This window comes from Neomonachus schauinslandi, chromosome 8 (genome assembly GCF_002201575.2).
Source record: "Neomonachus schauinslandi chromosome 8, ASM220157v2, whole genome shotgun sequence".
NCBI classification, from domain to species: Eukaryota; Metazoa; Chordata; class Mammalia; order Carnivora; family Phocidae; genus Neomonachus; species Neomonachus schauinslandi.
This window is the reverse complement of record NC_058410.1, coordinates 98,866,809-98,887,718: the sequence shown is the minus strand read 5'-3', so window position 1 is coordinate 98,887,718 and position 20,910 is coordinate 98,866,809. Positions and strand designations below refer to the sequence as shown.

Sequence of the window (20,910 nt, the reverse complement as noted above, 5' to 3'; positions counted from 1 at the left end):
GGAAACATAAAATATTGATGAAAGAAACTGAAGATGACACAAACAGAAAGACATTCCATGCTCATGGATTGGAAGAACAAAAATAGTTAAAACGTCCATACTACACAAAGGAATATACAGATTTAATGCAGTCCATATCAAAATACCAAAAGCATTTTTCACAGAACTAGAACAAACAATCCTAAAATTTGTATGGAACCACAGAAGACCCTGAACAGCCAAAGCAATTTTGAAAAAAAAAAAGGAAACTGGAGGTATCACAATTCCAGACTTCAAGTTATACTACAAAGTTGTAGTAATCAAAACAATATGGTACTAGCACAAAAAGAGACACATAGATCAAAGGAACAGAATATAAATCCCAGAAATAAACCCACAATTATATGGTTAATTAATCTTCAACAAAAGAGATAAGAGAATGGAATGGAAAAAGACAGTCTCTTCCACAAATGGTGTTGGAAAAACTGGACAGCTACATGCAAAAGAATGAAATGGGCCCACGCACTTAGAGCATACACAAAAATAAACTCAAAATGGATTAGGGACCTAAGTGGAGACCTGAAACGATAAAAACCCTAGAAGAGAGAACAGGCAGTCGTTTCTCTGACATCGGCTGTAACAACATCTCTCCAGATGTTTCCTGAAGGAAACAAAAGCAAAATAAACTATTGGGGCTACATCAAAATAAAAAGCTTCTGTATAGCAAGAAGCAACCAACAAAACTAAAAAAAAACCTACTGAATGGGAGAAGATATTTGCAAATGACATATCTGATAAAGGATTAGTATCCAAAATACATAAAGAACTTACACAACTCAACACCACAAAGCAAATCAGCTAATTTAAAAATGGGCATAAGATATGAACAGACATTTCTCCAAAGAAGACATACAGATGGCCAACAGACACATGAAAAGATGCTCAACATCTCTCATCATCAGGGAAATGCAAATCAAAACCATAATGCAATATCAACTCATACCTGTCAGAATGGCTAAAATCGAAAAGTCAAGAAACAAGTGTTCATGAGGATGTGGAGAAAACAGAACCCTCGTGCATTATTGATGGCAATGCAAACTGATGCAACTACTGTAGAAAACAGTATGGGGCACCTGGGTGGCTCAGTCGTTAAGCGTCTGCCTTCGGCTCAGGTCATGATCCCAGGGTCCTGGGATCGAGCCCCGCATCGGGCTCCCTGCTCTGCGGGAAGCCTGCTTCTCTCTCTCCCACTCCCCCTGCTTGTGTTCCCTCTCTCGCTGTGTCTCTCTCTGTCAAATAAATAAATAAAATCTTTAAAAAAAAAAAAAGAAAAAAGAAAACATTATGGAGGTTCCTCAAAAATTAAAAATAGAACTACCCTACAATCTAGTAATCACATTACTGAGTATTTACCCAAAGAATACGAAAATACTAATTCAAAGGGATACATGCACCCCTATGTTTATTGCAACATTATTTACAATAGTAAAATTATGGAAGTAACCCAAGTGTCCATCAATGGATAAAGAATGGATAAAGAAGATGTGAGATATACATATCTATATATCTCAGAATATTCAGCCATAAAAAATGAAATCTTGCCATTTGCAACAACATGGATGGAGCTAGAGAGTATATTGCTAAGTGAAATAAGCCAGTCAGAGAAAGTCAAATACCATATGATTTCACTCATATATAGTATTTAAGCAACAAAACAAATGAACAAAGGGGAAAAAAAGATAAACTAAAAAACAGACTCAACTACAGAGAATAAACAGTTACCAGAGGGGAGGTGGGTGGGGGAATGAGTGAAATAGGTAAAGGGGATTAAGAGTACACTTATCATGATGAACACTGAGTAATATATAGAACTGTTGAATCATTATATTGTACACCTGAAATAATATAATACTGTATGTTAATTACACTGGAATTAAAATTTTTAAAAACTTAAAAACAACTTTTGTGCTCCAAAGAATACTATCAAGAAAATAAAAAGACAACCCACAAAAAGGGAAAAAAATACATGCAACTCATGTATCTGATGAGACTCTTAATCACCATATATAAAGAACTCTTATAACTCAATAATAAATGGCCAAAGGATTTGGATGAGCATTTCTCCAAAGATACACAAATGGTTAGGAAGGACATGAAAAGATGTTCAACATCATTAGTCATTAGGAAAATTCAAATCAAAATCACGATGATAATAGGTTCCAGTTCAAGATGGCAATGTAAGAAGACTCTGAACTCACCTCCTCCACAGAACATACCAAATTACACCTCTTAATAAAACAATTCCTCCTGAAGAAGAACTGAGAGCTGACTGACCAGCTAGCTATTAAACAGCCAAAGACAGAGAGAATGGCAAGAGAACAGTGAGAGATATGCAAAGACAGTAACAAGAACCCCCACCCCCAATGTTGCAAATAGCTGTGGTGAGGAACAGTACTGAAAGACCAGGAATAGATCCTTCTGTCCTTGGGAACACAAAAAAACCTGCAGTTTAAAGAGCAACTAGCATATAAAAGAGACAACACTAAAACTCTGCCAAGTGGTTGAGTTGCTGCCAGAAAGCTCTTCAGATCACAGGGACTGGAAAATGACACAGTTCACAATCCTATCCCACCATAAAAGCCTAGACCAGAGTAGGGTCTAGACACCATAACTGGAATGTTCAGTCATCTTGGTGAGCTTATGACTTTAGCAAGCCCATGGTCCACAAGCTTGCACCAACCACCCTGTGGTGCTAGGGCACAGAAAACAAACTGTGGAGTTGTGGGGGGTTTTGTTTGTTTTAATTTATACTGTCTTATTGTATTTTTACTTTTTAAAATGTCTTGTCTTATTTTGTTTTTATTTTTTTTCTTGGTTTTGTTCTTTTCTTTCTTGTTCTTTTTTCTTTTCTCCTTTTTTTTCTTCTTTCTTTTTTCTTCTTTCATCTTATTTTTTTAATTTTATTATTATTTGTTTCTTTATTCTCTCTGTAAAAAGTCATGGTTTAAAAGAGTAACTAGCATATACATCCATAGCTCCAGTCAGCAAAAATACACACAGTCTGCCCAACTCCAGAGAAGTAGCCATTTTCCCTAATCCATAGAAACAAACACAGAAAGTCACGCAAAATGGGGAGACAGAGGAATATGCTCCAAAAGAAAAAACAAGAAAAAAACTTAGTAAAAGAATTAAGTGGAACCAAAATAAGTAACATACCTGATAAAGAATTTAAAGTAATGATCATAAAGATACTCACTAGGCTGGAGAAAAGAATGGAAAAACTTGGTGAGAGCTTCAATAAAGAGAATATATTTTTAAAAACCAGTCAGAGTTGGGGCGCGTGGGTGGCTCAGTTGGTTAAGCGACTACCTTCGGATCAGGTCATGATCCTGGAGTCCCTGGATTGAGTCCTGCATCGGGCTCCCTGCTCTGCAGGGAGTCTGCTTCTCGTTCTGACCCTCCCCCCTCTCATGTGCTCTCTCTCATTCTCTCTCTCTCAAATAAATAAATAAAATCTTTAAAAAAAAAAAAAACAGTCAGAGTTGAATACAATAACTGAAATTAAAAAACACACTAGAAGGAATCAACAGATTACAGGATGCAGAAGAATGTATCAATGATCTGGAAGACAAGGTAATGGAAAATTTCGGCTCAGGTCATGATCTCAGGGTCCTGGGATCAAGTCCCATGTCAGGCTCCGCACTCAGCAGGGAGTCTGCTTGAGGATTCTCTCTCTCTCTCTCCCTCTCCATCTCCCCCTCACACACTCTCTCTCTCTTAAAAAAAAAAAAAAAAAAAAACCCTTTCTAGGTTGCTTCTGCATATGGGCAAGTGGTGATTTCAAATGTTATTGATTACAATACTTTATGTATTCATTACATACAAAGCTATTCTGTAAATTCTTTGCTGGTAGGCCTCAATCTGGTTCTATTTAAACTCCCCATAGCAGCATTTCTCAAACTGTACTATTCCTAGAAATTGTCTGAGGATCCTGTTAAAGTGCAAATTGATTCAGGAGGTCTGGGGTGGAGGCTGAGACTCTGCGTTTCTAAAAAACTCCCAGATGATGCAGATACCACTGGTCCAGAACCACACTTTGAGTGCCAAGATCTTCAGCATCTAGCGCGGGGCTTTATAATGTTGATTGATTGATTGATCAATTGACACTGGTTGATACTAGGTAAGTGGCAGAGCAGAGGAAGGGTTAATAGGGAAAGTTTAGAGCCAATAATTAGAAAAGTAGGAGCTAGAGCCTCTCTCTAGCTCCTTCCCTTTCCCCTTAGTCTTACTAAAAGCCGACTTGCACCCATCATATGCTACCCCTTCTCGGAGTCTTCCATCTTTTACTAAAGTATAGAAGGATGAAGTGCAATCCTCCTAGACAAATCCCTGCACTACGCATTGCTGGTACCGCATGCCCTGATAGGGTGACCAACTCATCCTGCTTTGCCTGGGACTTGCCAAGGTTTAGCACTGAGTTCCAAAGCCTCACTTTAAAACTAAAAAGTCTCATGTCCTGGGAGACCCCTCAGTCCCAGGAAAACAGGACAGTTGGCCACCCCGCCTGTGAAAAGCACTCTACAGAGGGGAAGTGAAGATGACAAGGTCCCATGTGTGCACTTGAGGTGTGTGCAATCCAGTTGGTGGGGGGTGGAGAGGAGCTGAAGCCAGGTTTGTGTGACCTGAACTGCAAAGCCAACCTTCTAAGAAGATCAAAGCCACTTAAAAATCTCAGGAGAAGACAGTATTTTAGGCCCTAAATTCAAACCAATAATTACTGAGTTCCTAGAGAATATGATCTTTCACCCCGAGCTCCCCATATCATCTGGTCCCTGCCTGAAACCACCGAGAAATAGAGCAAGCTTGCTCGGTTCCTGTGCAGAGATGAGTCAGGGTGGGCCTCATAATTCACTCTTCTAGGCAAAGTCAAGTCAGAAATGAGCTGTTCCTTTGAGCAATGAGTCTGTGGCAGGAAATGCTGCTTTAAAAAAAAAAAAAATGTTCTAAGCCACAGTTCTTTGACCAAGAGAATAAACAATGACACAAATCCAAGACATTAAAGAAAGTAGTTTTATGCTCTAAAAAATCATACATTAACACATATAAGTGTGAGTTTTCCTGACATTCTTACAATCTGGCTGGGTTGTTTTTAACTGGTTGCGTCCCTCAGAAGGCATGGAGAGATCCCTGGTTTCCATGGCACTAACCTACAATCCATGGGGTCAATGTCGGTAAGACCCACTGCCTTCTGTCTACTGCCCACTCAAATAGTAGTTGGCTTTGCATGCTAGCCAAGTATCCAACTGTACATCAGTCCACAAACGATTGTGTACATAAGGCCTGTGCTTCATATTTGCAAATGTTTTTACTTTTCAAGGTCCTTTCCCACCTGTTGGCTCATTTTAATCTCACACAGAAGTAGGAGGCTTGTGAGTCAGGCATCATCAGGCCCGCTGCATAGCTAAGTCAGCAGGGCGGCATAGAAGAAGCAGGAGGCTGAGCTTCTGAAAATCCCAGTTTGCAGCTAGCTCTACCTCTTCCCATTGGAAAGCCTTGGGCCAGTCACTCTGCTTCCAACCACCATTACCTCATCTAAAAAAAGTGGATAATAATTCCATCTTTGGAGCAGCTCTAGGCATTTAGGGAGTGCGACTGCCCAGATGAGGTACTCAGTAAATGATACTGTGCCCATCATCATCGTTATTAGGAAACTGCATCCCATAAAAGTAACTGAAACTCCTAAGGTCACATATCTGACTTTCGCAGGACAAAAACCCAGGCACATGTCCCAACTCCCAATCTGGTGTTGTTCCCCCTGGACCGAATTGTCCCAGTGCCTCAGTAACTGACCCAGTTATGCCTGACACCCTCAGCCAACTATGATCCTTTATGGGGCAAGTGACTTCATTTAAGGGCTCAAAAGTCTGTAGCTCATTAGACAAAATTGCTGATGGCAGAAAACAAAAAGCTGTGACTCGTAGGGGGATATAGAATTTATCACGTGACAGGACTAGGTTCCTCATATCGGCAAGCATGCTAGCTTCAGAGGGTCAGATGCGTGGTGGGGTGCTCCCCAGCTTACCAATCTCTGCAGCTCTGGAAGGCTCCACAGCATCCAGTCTGGGCTCCACGCTTAGGAAGAGGGCTTCTCCACTGGCGTTGATGGCATGACCAAAAGGCCTCACCACCACGGAGAGCGGGTGCATTCCGACAGGAAGCAGGTCTGTCTGACAGACCACGTTCGTTTGGTTTGAGAAAAGAACTTTGCAAATCGTGTTGTTCACCGTAACCTCCAGGGCCTGGGGGTCACTGGAGAAACTAGTTCCAAAAATATAAACCAGTAGGTTGGTGTCACCATCTTAAAAGAAGGAAAAAAAAAAATAAAAGAACAAAGTCATCTCTCAGTGATATAACTCCATTTAAGAGAACTCTGTCTGATGTCAAATGTTCATTCCCTCTCACCTTCCCCTCCCAAAATTCAAGGAGTTGAATGCTGACTCAAATATTGGGCATCTATATTTATTATGGCAGTATACAGCCCCCATCTGAAGTTTTCTCAAACTAGGAATAAGAGATCACTAGTCAACTTTTAAAAAATGAAAAAAAATCAAAATAAACAAATTTCAAAACAAGAGACAAAGAGAATAAAACATTTTAGGTGATCAAGACTCCACCTGTCTTGGGGCACCTGGGTGGCTCAGTCGGTTAAGTGTCTGACTCTTGGTTTCAGCTCAGGTCATGATCTCAGGGTTGTGAGATTGAGCCCCATGTTGGGCTCCCTGCTCAGCATGGAGCCTGCTTGGGATTCTCTCTCTTCCTCTCCCTCTGCCCTTCCCCTGCTCAGGTGTGCACTCTCTCTCTCTCTCAAAAAAAGAAAAAATGCTCCACCTGTCTCCATTTCAAACCATAACCATATCATTTAGATTGAACAAAAAATACACTTTCTGCTGCATCACTTAACATCCACCCCATGAATTGATGCACCTTCTGTCCACCCACCACCAGGTACATGGCCTCTAACAAATCACTCTGAGTCTGAAGTTCATGACTATCTCAATGCCAACTCACAAATCATACCAAGGGAATACCACACAGAGTGGACCTGGGGAGTGGACCCTTCAAGGTACTGGAAAGAACAGGAACCTGAGCAATGGGCTGGTATATCATTCACTCGCACAACCACCTGAAAAAAATGCAGAAGAATTAAAGGCAAATGTATGCATTTCATGTGCTCAAGAGTATTCAGAAAGCACTTGTGAAATGTGCCCAAATTAACCTGTTTAATGACTCATTTATTTTCTTTCTTCTATTTCTCAGTTACAAACCCTAATGAGTGATTCAAAACATGTTAGGCTTTCTTAAAATGACAGTTGTTTTGCTGAAACCTAACATTTCTACAATCAAATATGCTAAATCTTGAATAAATTTCCTCTCTGTAGTAAATTTAATAAAATTCAAATTGCCCAAGGACTTTTTATCACTCTAGATTATATTCAACTGGATACCTGTGAAAAGTCCTTTATTTGCTGGTACATGCCAACAAAGTAGGCACCTTCCTTCCATTGTACTACGTGGATATGCACCTGGAAAACAGTGTACTTGGGCATTTGGTTTGGGGTCTTTTTGTCCTAGAATGGTAGGTCCCCAATAAGAGACTGCATGAGTCTTCCTCTCACTGTTACTAATGTTAATCTGGTGGAACTCTACAATACCTGGAGATGGGGAAGGTGAAAAAAATAGGACTTGTTTGATGCTCTACATATAAAATATGGATTAAAAGCACACACTATATTTATAATACTGTTTGCTTATGGAGGGAAGGGGTGTGGGGATGGCACGAAGGCATACATGATAAAGAACATTTCAATTTTATCTCTAGTGTTTTATTCATAAACACACACAAAACATAATCTATCAAAATATTGGCAATTATTAACCTTTGGTTTGGATACCCAGGTGTTGGTTACATTATTCTTTATAGCTTTAACATTTTAAATTTTCTCAAATTAAAAGCAGATGACTTATAACAGGAATATGGGCAGATGGAAAAGATAAAAAGACATTTTAAAGAGATAAGGCACTGACTTAGCTCATTTACTTTCCAGTGCCACTGTGTGGAGGTAATAAATCCTATGTAGCTACAGAGGTTCTCCATTTTTGGTACCATAATAACAGCATCAATAATTATAATAATAGGATGCTGTGCTTACAAAGTGCTTCTATTTTCAAAGCGTTTTTTATGCACTGTGGAAGTAGAGAGAGGACAGGCATAACTGTCTCTGTTTTATGGATTGGAAAACTGATCCTTGAAACTGGTCCACGTTACATATCCGGGAGGGACTGAGACACCTGGAAGTGGTACTTGCACTTTGGGCGGTCCATCTGCTCTCACCTGAGTGTGCTGGTTAGCAGTAACCAACATGTCTCCAAATATGGGTCCAAGAAAAACTCCACCATCATACACCACCCGCATGGTTGCAGCAGGGTTCACTCCAGTTAGATTTGCATCAGAGACCTGAGATGGTTATATTTCTGGTGAATTCTGTCACGGAACAGACATCTAATCTAATAGAAGTCTAAATCTCATGATAAAGGTCTTTTCACATAAAGGTAAGGGGAAAAGTGCTATAAGATGACTCTCATCCATCCTCCATCTCCACCCCAATATTTTGTTTGAAAACCAGATGACCCAGGATACCATATAATGGGGATAAAATTTTATCTTGGGTTTCATTTTATAATAACCAAATGCTAGATGGTCATTAGATTATTTTTTAAAACCCTAAATATGCAAGAGCATCTGGTTTTGTCATTATCCAGAGACAGCAAATCCTTTTTGAAACTTCCTTCTGCTGTGCCATCTGCCTCCATGATAATCTAAGTCAATCACATCTGCTTAAATTATCTAATAACAGATGTAGAATTATTGTATGGTGGACACTGACCAACAACTTCTACCTACACTGAGTTAGGGAAGGAGATGTTGGGTTTAAATTGCTTTACCAGCAATTTAATGTATGAGATGGCAAAACATGCCTTGAAAACTTCCTGAAAGAAGATCACTGAACCCCTTTACTTGAATATTCCAACAAAATTAATAATTCATGATGGTTTTCACTCATATAATTCTGATTTTTTTTTTTTTTTACAAAATTGCTCCCAGACACCAAACCCACACCACTACCATACATACCCTCATGAAATTGGGCAAATCTCCAACTTGGGTGGACCAGGAGAGGGTCCACACATGCTCATAGCAAGACTTCAGCTCCTCCGTTACAATGAGGTCAGTGACATTGAGGTACCTGGATGTAAGGCTATCAGCATTGTTCTGTAAGAGCTTGCGAAGGTGACTAGCGGATATACACACGGGGACATCTGTGGGACAAGGTTTTGATATAAAACATACAAAATACTAATTACTCCACCGCATGAGGTTTCCTCATCAAAATAACAGAGAAAAAATGTCAGGGTGTCCACTAATTATACAGGAGACCCTCAAGTTCAAAATATGCCTTTGAGTGAAACCCCAGCCCAGTTAACTGTGTGTTTCCTAAGGCAAATACAAGGAGAGGCCTACTTTTTATATTGTGATACCTTTAATCAGTATCCCATCTTATAGCAAGCAGAGAGCATCATCACATCAGACAAAACCATCTCCACTGTCAACTCCAAATATACACTCCAGACACCCTGGTAATGCCTGAAAGCCTTATGAAATAGTGGGTTTCCCCTGGAAAACTCTAGCTGGCCCTGAGAACAGAGAAAAGTTGGCCACCTTTCACAGGCAGTTGGGGGAGGTACATAGCACCTGGCGCCCATAAAAGCTTAGCCAACCCAGCTGAGGAATGTTGGCATTGAACTTCGGCTTCTCTATTAGAATTCTTTTAAGCCCAACCATCTGCTTCCCCATTCCACAGCCCCACAGAGAAATAACAGCCCTCTGTGCTTAAGCCCTGCTCGTGGTTGAACTCTGGTTCTTGCTTTACCGAAAGTTTCCATTTCATTAGCTACTCCCGAAAGCCCTGTAAGGTGGGCCATTTAGGTATCCTAATGCCTACTCTAGAGATGAAGCAAGTGAGACCCAAGGAGATTCAGAAGCTGCCCAACCAAGAGAGACGGGTTTACACTTAACCCAGAATGCCTTCTAATTCCTCAAGGGCCTTCCTCTTGAATTCCACACGGCCTGGGAGTGTTAAGAAAATACCACTGTATTTCTAAAGTGCAAACAAAATTCTCCTCCTTTTAAAAAAGGTTGCTCTACATTTAGATAATTTGAGGCCATTACCATTTCCAAAGGCCAGGTTAAGGCTGACTTTCCTGGATTGTTTGGCAGTGGTGTGAAGGGCATCACAATAGAACATGGTGGCAGGAAGAGGATCTATAGACAGGTTGCAGCTCATGAGAAGGGAAGCATGACCCACGGATGGACTTCATAGACACAGGGCACTGTTGACCCTCACTCACCCATTTATCAGACTCCAATAGCCCACAGCCTTCAGTTTGTCCTAAGTGGCCCTATTAGGGTAAAAATACCATTCCTCCCACCTGAGAAGATTCTTGCAAGCCCAGCCATCTTTCTTCTTGGGAGGGCAGAAGACTTTTGGACCATGTGCCAATTTTTATACAGCCACCCTTGACCTCTCCTGAGCCTCCTTTCTGATTCTCCTAGGGTTTTACCAAATAAATAGTGTGATCACTTCTATTCCTTATCCTCTGTGAAATGTGTACATTCTTAGGGATTTAGAAAAGGTTCCACACCACTTACATCTGAAAGCTCTTTCTACATTGTTATGACCACTAAAATTCTCAATAGCATATGGTGTCACCATGGAGTTTAACTTGGAAGGACCAAGGTTACCATAGAAATTGGCCTAGGAAACTCCAGAGAGAATAGGACTGACCTGATAATCAAATACCCAAGTTCGCATCCAGACCCTGCCATCAACTATTTGTATGACCTCTGGGCAAGCTCCAGTATACTGGGCTCAGTGGTGGCCTTCCGAAAGATATGTCAATATCCTAATCCCTGGAACCTATGACTATTTCCTTATAAGGCAAAAGAGTGTATATTACCTTATATTGCAGAAGATGTGGTTAAGAATCTTGAGAGGAAGAGCTTATCCTGGGTTATCCAGGTAGGCCCTAAATGCAATCATATGTATCCTTATAAGGGAGAGACAGAGGAGGTTTTGAGACAGAAGAGGAAGAAACAGTGAGACCACGGCAGCAGGAGTGGGAGTGATGTGGCCACGGAATATGAGCAGCCACCAGAAGCTAGAAGAGCAGGGAAACAGATCCTCCCCTAGAGCCCTTGAGGGGGAGTGGGGCACTGCTGACAACTTGATTTTAGATTTCTGGCCCCCAGAATGCGAGAGAACAGATTTCTGTTGTTTTAACCCACCAAGGTTTCGGTGATTTGTTACGACAGCCCCAGGAAGCTAATCCACTCAATCTCCACATCTGCAAAACTAAAAAGTTGGGATCGTATTAACAATGATATGGTATTGTTATTGTCCAGATCTTTCATTTTAAGAAGGCCACGTTCAAAATAGCTTTAAGACTGTCACCCTGCCTGACAATCTCTCAGGATGCTGTTTGCCTGGGGATGCCCCTAAAAAATGGAAGTGAGACATTGGTGCACTCCAATTGCCCCTTTACCAGGAATCACTGTGGTAGGAAGTTGGATGCAAAAGTATCCTCCTAGAGGTGGACTTGTCTTCTGGATCCTCTGTGTTGTCACCTGGACCAATCCGGATCCTTCTTCTCCTCCTTCAGTGGACACAGAGCTGTGGCATGTCAAAAACAAAGCCTTAACCACAGTAACCATCCAGAAGTGCCACTCTAGACAGAATTTAACTCCATCTCAAAGACCAGACAGTCGGCCATGTTTCCAGGACACAATCTCAACCTCTCAAATATCGGATATCCCTGTCCCATCACGGCAGAAGAAGTGCAGTGTAAATATTAGCATTCTTTTTTAAAAAAACATTTTATTTATTTATTGGAGACAGAGAGAGAGAGAGAGCACACAAGCAGGGGGGAGGGGCAGAGGGAGAAGCAGACTCCCCACTGAGCAGGGAGCCCGATGCAGAACTTGATCCCAGGACCCTGAGATCATGACCTGAGCCGAAGGCAGATGCTGAACCAACTGAGCCACCCAGGCACCCCAGATATTCTGATTCTTACGGAATGTTCCACCCTGCCCCTGCACGGATCCTGGGAGCATAGGGACCCAGAGTAAAAAGTGATGACTCCGGCCTCCACAGCTCTGGCCCTGAAGCACAGAGTGGACAGAGAACGTGGTATTCTCTAACCCATTCATATCATCAAATGAGCAGTCAGTGCCCTGTTCCACAGATGCTTCCCCACTCTGTATCCCCACCTGACACACAGGCCACTCCTTCTGGCCAACTTCTTAGCTGGTGCCCGTGTACAAACACACTGCCTGCCTAATCTTGCTTTTAATACAATAAATGGGTCAAATAAATCATGGAATACCATGAGATGGAATATCATTCAGCCAATGAAATCATATTTTAGAAAAATCATACCATTCCCCCTCAATGATATGGGGAAATATTCAATTTAGGCCATTAGGTGAAATGGGCATGTTGCCAAATATAGTGTGTAATGTGTGGTCCCAATTTGAGGTTAAAAAAGTAAATATATACATATATATGTGGGTATATGTATACAAAAACTGCTTAGGAAAAAGGTAGTTAGAATATGGATCCAACACGTCAGTAGAAGTTACCTCCGAGCAGAGGGATTATGAGTGACATTTTATCTTCTTCTACGTCTTTTTCTGTATTTTCCAAATTTTCCATAATGAACATATATGATCTTTATCAGTATTAGGAACTACATATTGATGGGGATGCCAGGGTGGCTCAGTCAGTTAAGCGTCTGCCTTCGGCTCAGGTCATGATCCCAGGGTCCTGGGATCGAGTCCCGCATCGGGCCCCTTGCTCAGTGGGAAGCCTGTTTCTCCCTCTGCCTGCCTCTTCCCCTACTTGTGCTCTCTTTCTCTCTGACAAATAAATAAATAAAATCTTAAAAAAAAAAAGAACTACATGTTGATGTACATAAATATAACTATACAGAAACAGAGTGATACCATCTGGGTTGAGGATGAAGCTAGCAGAGACCAGTCCAAGGGGGTCCTGTCTTGCTGAGGCGGGAAGCTCCCAGAAGGAGTTAAGGGACTTGAGGAAATATCAGAAAGGAAGATTGCCAGGACCATTCTGTTGTGGTCCCAAGTCAGCCTCTAGCATTTCTGAGTTAAAGTTTTGGCACTTGGAATGCAGGACTGCAGGCTGGCTAATATGGCAGCCCCCTCCACCACCTCAGCTCCCTCACTCCTTGATTCTGTTGATGGTTTTTACGTCTTTCCTGCCCAGCGGGCCATGGAACACTAAGTCAAGGAGAGTAGACCCCAGATTCAAGCTCTCTGCACCTGCCTTTCATATACCATCCCAAGCATGGTAGGAGTAGAACTCATCTTGGAACATGTTAGAAAAAGATGGAAATAAAAATGTTAAAGGCAGAACATCTCAATTCTTTCATTCTATTGGGGTTTAAGTGAAAAATGAAAAGAACGAATTAGAGCACACATGTGTTCCAGAAGTTGGGAGGAGCCTGATCCTTAGTTACTGCTTTATAAACTGTGGCTGGACTCTTGTTTTAAGAAGCAACGCTTATGGGCCTCTGGTGCCATCTGGTGGTAAGTTCTTAAAAACAGCTGTTTTTTGTTCCTTAAGTATTTCATTCACCTCGAAAGATTCCAATAAGATAAATATATGGGAAATGGAATGAGGGAAGTAAAGAGAAAACATTGGTAATGGGAAGCGCTGAACAGCGTAAAAATACAACTACTTTAAAACAAATTCACTAGAAACAAGTTCTCAAAGTGTAGTCCCCAGACTAGTAGAATCAGCATTGTCTGGGAGCTCATTAGAAATGCACAATCTCCGAACCATGAGAGACGATGGACTCTGAAAAACAAACTGAGGGTTCTAGAGGGAAGGGGGGTGGGAGGATGGGTTAGCCTGGTGGTGGGTATTGAGGAGGGCACATTCTGCATGGAGCACTGGGTGTTATGCACAAACAATGAATCATGGAACACTTCATCTAAAACTAATGATGTAATGTATGGGGATTAACATAAGAATTAAAAAAAAAAAAAGAAAGAAATGCACAATCTCGGGCGCCTGGGTGGCTCAGTTGGTTAAGCGACTGCCTTCGGCTCAGGTCATGATCCTGGAGTCCCTGGATCGAGTCCCGCATCGGGCTCCCTGCTCAGCGGGGAGTCTGCTTCTCCCTCTGACCCTCCCCCCTCTCATGCTCTCTGTCTCTCATTCTCTCTCTCTCAAATAAATAAATAAAATCTTAAAAAAAAAAAAAAATTCACAATCTCGGGCCTCACCTCAAACAGACTGAGTTAGAGACAGAGTGGTTAGGGCCCAGCAATTTGTGTTTTAACACGGTCAGTCTGTCCTGCATTCCTAAGACTGAGATCGTGGCTTTTTTTTTTTTTTCAAAGATTTTATTTATTTATTCATGAGAGACAGAGAGAGAGAGAGAGGCAGAGGGAGAAGCAGGCTCCCCACAGAGCAGGGAGCCCGATGCGGGACTCGATCCCAGGACGCTGGGATCATGACCTGAGCCAAAGGCAGACGCTCAACCATCTGAGCCATCCAGGCGCCCCGAGATCGTGGTTTTAAGCAACAATTCAGGTAGCTCTTCCCGATAAAAGTCCCACCTCTGTGTCCCCAAAGGCCAACTGACAATTCTAAGAAAGGACAAGTGAGCAAAGACCGCTCCCTACCTTGCGGTGATGAGTGGGAGCTCCCGGCCGCACCCCACCGTCCAGAAGCTTACATTGTAGACTGGAGGGGATCCTACTACACAGAGCGACTCCACCAGATTCCCACCTGGGCGAGCTATTTTGGAATCTGCTTGAGAAACTATAGAGACCAATGATCCCATCATTAGCAAGCAACTGGTGTCTGGCGGAAAATCCCAACTGCAAATGCTGAGTTACTTAGATCTCAACCCCCACTCCCAGCAGAGAGTCCCACCTGTCTGCCACCATGAAAAGCAAAGGAAGAAGAGGCAGGAGGACTCAGCTTCAGAGCTAAAGGAAAATGTAAGGTCACGGTTTAGGGAGACAAACGCTAACTCCATAGCAAAGTTTTATAAGGCCTGCACCAGGCTCACCTGCCTCCCGATGCTATGGAGGCACCCCCACACAGAGGATCTACTGCAGCGTGGACTGCTACCCCTTCCTCCTTTCCTCCCCAAGGCCCCTGGCAACTCCGGGAATGTACAACTGATCCCCTTCAGGAACACTGAGCGCACAGGCGCCTCCTGGGGGTATGTGAGCACTCACCCACGGCGCGGGCTCAGCGTGTGTGCAGAAACAGTGCAAGCTTTCAAACTGACCACTGTGCAAATCCTGATTTTTCACTTCCATTAGGTAACCATTTGGCTGATCAACATAACCTCTCTGTTTCCTCATTTGTAAAGTGGGAATCATAACACATTAATCAGCATGGCAGGGAGAGTTTAGTGGGATGGCAGATTCAAAATGACCAGCGCAATATATTTTAATATCCTCTTCCCCTGGGTAAGGGACGCATCTTCCCCAAGACTGGGGAAGGGCAGCATCTTTGCATGTCCCCTGCTTATTTAGCACAATACCAGGTGCACAGTAGGTGCTTAATAAATGCTTCTTTGCTCAGCTGGGCACAGAGTCATTGAAGGCTTGGCTCTGGTGTCCAGATTTCAATCTCCCCCACATCCCAGCTCTGTGATTTGGGACAAGATACTCAACCCCTCTTAGTTTTGGTTTCCTCATCTATAAAGTAGAGATAGTAGGACCATTTCACGGGCTTCTGAGATCTGAGTGAGAAGTAAGTGGTAGGCACCACTAGGTAAAAGGAACTTTCATAGAGGAGATTAGGTGAGAGAATATAAAGTGTGAAGCTGATCAGATAAATCTCAATTAACTATGACTATCAGGCCTGATCTTGCCATTAAATAATCCTCAAAGCAAAGTCATCAACAGCAGGGAAACTAGACAAAGTGGGAAGGCAGCTGTTTCACCCAAGTCACCCCTCCCTCCCCCCTCCCCCTCCCCTCATCCCTAGATGGTTCCACATACTGGAGCATTTGGTGGCTAAAGGGTGGGGGCAGTGAGCAAGAGCTCTGGCTCCTGGTCTTTGGGGGTGTGGAGAGAATGGAAACAGTATTGATCAACTAGTCCTGAGTTCCCAGTCGATGGTTCAAGTGCATGAAATATTGATCCCCTCAGCACTCCAGGGATCCAGACAGCACTTGGTTGGGAGGGGGGAGGGCACCAAAGGGCCTAACCAGTTGTCTTGGGCCCCAAGAAATTCAAGTGTTTACCCCAGCACACCATTTGAATATTATCATCGTCTAAGTGTGCCATAACATGAACAGGGTTTGAAATCAATAATAAGTCAACACAGATGCCCCAAAACACTTAAACAGGTGAAACAGGTAAGAGATGGAATTTTGATGAGTATCCTAGAATGATGAGATTTCAGGGCCGAAAGTGAATCCTCTTGCCACCCACCCCCAAGCTCTCCTGCCCTCAGCTCTATAACTTTCAGACAAAAGACTATAAAGGGAAAAGGGAAAGTGAGCAGAAGTTCGAAGCCTCGAATCCTGGGGGACAGACTGCACCGTTCTGTCTTGGCCATGGGCTTCTCTTCCCCTGAGTACCCATCATACTTGGCCAGCCTCAGTAGGACCCCTGATGACCTCTTTGTCCCTAAGACTCGTGGACAAGCAAAGCCAGGGGAGGCCGCTCTGCCTAAGGGAGATCAAGGGGGACTTCATGGAGGAAAGGCCAGCCTTGAGCTCCAAATGGTGAGTAGGAGGAATGTGGATAGGCAGAAAGCAGAACAAGCCTGTTCTCATGAGGACATGATTAACTCTCTCTCTTTTCTGAGTCTGGCTTGAAGGCGTAAATGAGACCTTTAGTCCATTTACAGAGCCAGATATTGCCTTGTTCCTTCCAGCACTTTGCATGACAGATATTAATTCATGGACAGGTATAGAAATCCTGCTGGCCTAACAATAATAATGATAGTAGTAATAATAACAACAGGCTGGGCCCACCTATTGAGCACTTACCATGGTCCAGGACCTGTAATTACTGCACTACATGCTATACTTCAGTTAACCTTCACAGTAATTCAATGAGATGGGGCCCTGCTTATGCCCATTTTACAGATAAGGAAACCAAGGCTTCTCAGCATGAAAGTAGTAAAATTGGGGTAAGAGGACAGAAGCAAGAGCAAGCATTAGATAAACAGGAGAAAAGGGAAAAAAAGGAATTAGCTAGAGAGATAAAAGGACCAAGGGTGCACAATCCCAAACCCATCTTTTTCCAGAACCAAGGCAGACAAGATGGGGAATCACGTGTTCCCTCTGCATTAAAAGAAGAACCGCCCCTAGCAGAAAAGTTTGAGGTCAGCATTTCATAGACAGGCCCCTTGACGAGAGCAGATTCGATAATCACCTGTTATGTTTGTGTCCGCAATAATAATTTCATCCACATAGAACCCACCCGTCTCCTGAGACAGAGGGAAGAGGTCAATCCGATGAACCAGCACAGGGGAGTTTGCCAGAGGCAGCTGGAGATTCATGGAGCGATGCACACAAGTCTCCCAGAGGTCAGTGCAAGTGAACCACCAGCTGAAAAACAAAGCCCACAGCAGAAATGGAGCTCTCCGTGTGCTCCTGAAGCCCCTTCCCAAAGAGCCAAGTTCACCAACCTGGGGGCCTGTGGACTGTGCAATCAGGAGAGACACCCCAAGAACCCCTGCACCCCAACAGTCCTGTGTGCCCTGGGTAGAGGCATCCCATCCAAGACAGGCTCAGTTCGGCTTGTGGTATCACGCCAGTGAGTCACATTTCAAGTCAATCATTCACTCATAACACTCAATGTCGGCAGCATTTTCAGATTACAGTATAATCATGCATCTGAAGCATGTCATACATTAGGCTCTAACCACAGAGAAGATTAATACTCCTGGACTTACTCAGGTGTAAGACCACTTACAAAAGTGTCACCCGTAAGACCTACGTGGAAAGCACACCAAATCAAGGGAGCAAGATGCCTGAGTTTTACTGCAGAGTCTTTGTTTACTTGCTATATGAATTTTGGTGACTCACCAATTCTCTGGGTCCCAATTTTTCTCATCTGTAATATCAAGGAACGGTCTCTATGGTCTCTTCCAAATATGATGTCCTATCATTCTATCCCCACAAAAAGTGTGAGAGTACTTCTAAAAAGTATTATATTCCTAACAACTAACTACTCTTAAATCAAACTTCTTAGTTGAATAAGACGTGTTCAGAATCCCAAGTGAAGGGGTGCCTAGGTGGCTCAGTCGGTTAAGCAGCCAACTCTTGATTTCAGCTCAGGTCATGATCTCAGGGTGGTGGGATCAAGCCCCACATCAGGCTCCAGGTTCAGCGGGGAGTTGGAGCCTGCTTGAGATTCTTTCCCACCCCTTCTGTCTCTCCCCTGCTTGTGTGCACGCTTTCTGTCTTTCTCTAAAATAAATAAATCTTAAAAGAAAAAAAGAACCCCAGGTTAATATCTGAGGCCCCAAATAAGAGATCGTTAGTACTGCACATGGGCCCCTGTCCCCAAGAGAGCTAATCATCCCAGTCGGCAGAATTCCCACCACACCTCCCCACAGATGAGCTACCTATTGGGACTGGTCCCCACAAGACTCCAGTCACAGGTGATGTTCTTCTTAATGAGGTTTTGAGAGTCGGTTGTGAAATACACAGTCACCTTCAGGATGTTATTCATGTGGCCTTTGTATGCAAAGCACAACTATGGACACCAAATAAAGAACATGAGTTCGATTAGCGCAAGAAGCAGCCATTCAAGCCATGTGTCATCAGGAGGTCCCCCCTCCCTAGGAGACTCCCTGGTGCTGTGAGAGAGAGAGTCAGCCCAGGTCTTGTCCTCCTGGAGCTTAATAGTCTCACCAGAAAGACAAACAGAATAAACTGTGATTGACTCCACAGAGAGTTATTAAATGCCTACCACTGTGCTTGGCGGTCAGGACTTTGGAACATCTCAATTAGAACACCCTTGCTCCGACCCAGTTCCCTGTGCAACCTTGAGCAAGTCACTTCACCTCTCTGAGCCTCAGTTCCTGAACTCTAACTCACCGGCATCCTCAGTTTCTGAGTTAAGTAAAATTGTCACAAGAAGACTTTATAGCAGGATTTTTTTTCCACTGTTGGCCTTTTGGACTGGATAGTTCTTTTCTGTGAGGGGGCTGTCCTGTGCATCAGGGGATGTTTGGCAACATCCCTAGAAACTTCCTACTGGATGCCAATAGCACTTCCCCAGGTGTAACAACCGGCCGCGTCTCCATAATTGCCAACCTTCCCCAAGCGGGCAAAATTGGGCAAAATCGCCCCTGTTGGGAGCCTGTCCTGCAAAAGGCAGGCTGGAAAATGGGTGGGGCCCCAACCTGACCCGTCTAATCCCAGCTCCCATGGTAGTTCCACTGAGAACACTGAAACAGATAGGAGATGGAATTTTGAGGAATATCAAAGAATGGTATGATCTCAGGGCTGAAAGAGAGTCCTCCTGCCACCCACCCCCCCCAAGCACTGCCACGAGTTCAGCCAACCCGTTAGGTTCCCTCTAGCTCCCAAAGGGCGAATAGGCTGTACTCTTTTTATGAAAGATGGCAGAGCTTGACACAAAGGCTATGTTATTTAAGAAATGTGCCAGTCGACCCACCAATAAAAAAATAAAAACTATAATAAATAACAGCAACTAGCATTTAACAGAGTCCTAACCAGTGCACATGTTAGTAGATTATCTCTTTTAATCCCCACCACAATTCTAGACCATATGACTACACATTTCACAGGGGGGTAAACTAAAGAGAGACCCTGAGGACATGTAGGGGGTAGAGCCAAAATCAAAACCAGATAGTCTGTCTACAGAGTCCGTGCTCTTCCCTAGGGAGCAAAGAAGATCCTGGAGCACATAAAAACATCCATAGGTCTCACAGTTAAAACAAAGGCATTTCATTTCCGTGTAACAACTAACTAATGAAGGACCGAGGTGTCGGTTCACCACTTGAAACAGCAGTCAAGAAACCTGGAACCTCAGCCTGAAACGCACTGGGCAGATCACAGCAATTACTCCTTTGTGCTTCTGCTTCCTTAGCCTCAACCCCAGAGAATAATGCCAACCCCTCCCTACCCACATCAGCTGGAAGCGTGAGGGCTGCTACTTACGTGCGTGTACAGATCTAGCCGGTAGCCCTTCTGGGAAGCCGGGGGTGTTAGGACAAGGTGTCGAGGCTGGTGGAGGCTGAACCTCCCACAGAAGGGCTCTGTCCCACTGGTGAGGTCCCCCTCAAAGCTGGAACCTTCTGGGCCTGGAGGCAGATAAAACAGGAAGACCGGCATAGACATTGATAAGACAGAGCTTCCCAACATGTGTAGAGGGGTTGAGTTATGAGTTCACCATGACAGCAACCCTTGAGCCCTGGGGTGAGCGGGATGAGGCTTGTGCTTGAAGGCTTGAAGTCTCCTGATGTGAGAACCCCATTTTGTCTACCGCACAGCATCGAAAATCGATTACGATTTTTCTCTTTGTACCATGGCATCAAAAACTGCTGAGGAGCAAAGAGACAAGGAGTGCGGAATGTAATTGAGTTCATCTTAGCATCTTAAAAACCTCATATTTTTAGAATTTGGTAAGATGACTGTTTCATATAACAATTCCTTTATTTGGATACAATTTGAATTAAATAAAATATGCTGTTGTAGTGTTTTCGTTCCCGCCTGTATAGTTTGTCCTTTCCCCACTGGGCAGCATGGGGAGCGCTTGGTGTAGCGCTCCCCATG

At 43.4% G+C, this 20,910-nt stretch overlaps 1 protein-coding gene across 1 annotated transcript in view; it reads right to left on the bottom strand.

The window, feature by feature from the left end:
• PKHD1 (PKHD1 ciliary IPT domain containing fibrocystin/polyductin) overlaps positions 1-20,910 on the bottom strand; it is a 451,815-nt gene that overhangs the window by 398,667 nt on the left and 32,238 nt on the right. Inside the window, exons 18-26 of the mRNA XM_021691934.1 lie at positions 20,296-20,438; positions 18,732-18,862; positions 17,534-17,709; positions 14,810-14,948; positions 11,641-11,768; positions 9,173-9,357; positions 8,372-8,494; positions 7,057-7,162; positions 6,062-6,337 (exon numbers count right to left, since the gene is read on the bottom strand). Of these exons, the coding sequence (XP_021547609.1) occupies positions 6,062-6,337; positions 7,057-7,162; positions 8,372-8,494; positions 9,173-9,357; positions 11,641-11,768; positions 14,810-14,948; positions 17,534-17,709; positions 18,732-18,862; positions 20,296-20,438 (1,407 nt within the window). The remainder of the gene's footprint in view (positions 1-6,061; positions 6,338-7,056; positions 7,163-8,371; positions 8,495-9,172; positions 9,358-11,640; positions 11,769-14,809; positions 14,949-17,533; positions 17,710-18,731; positions 18,863-20,295; positions 20,439-20,910) is intronic.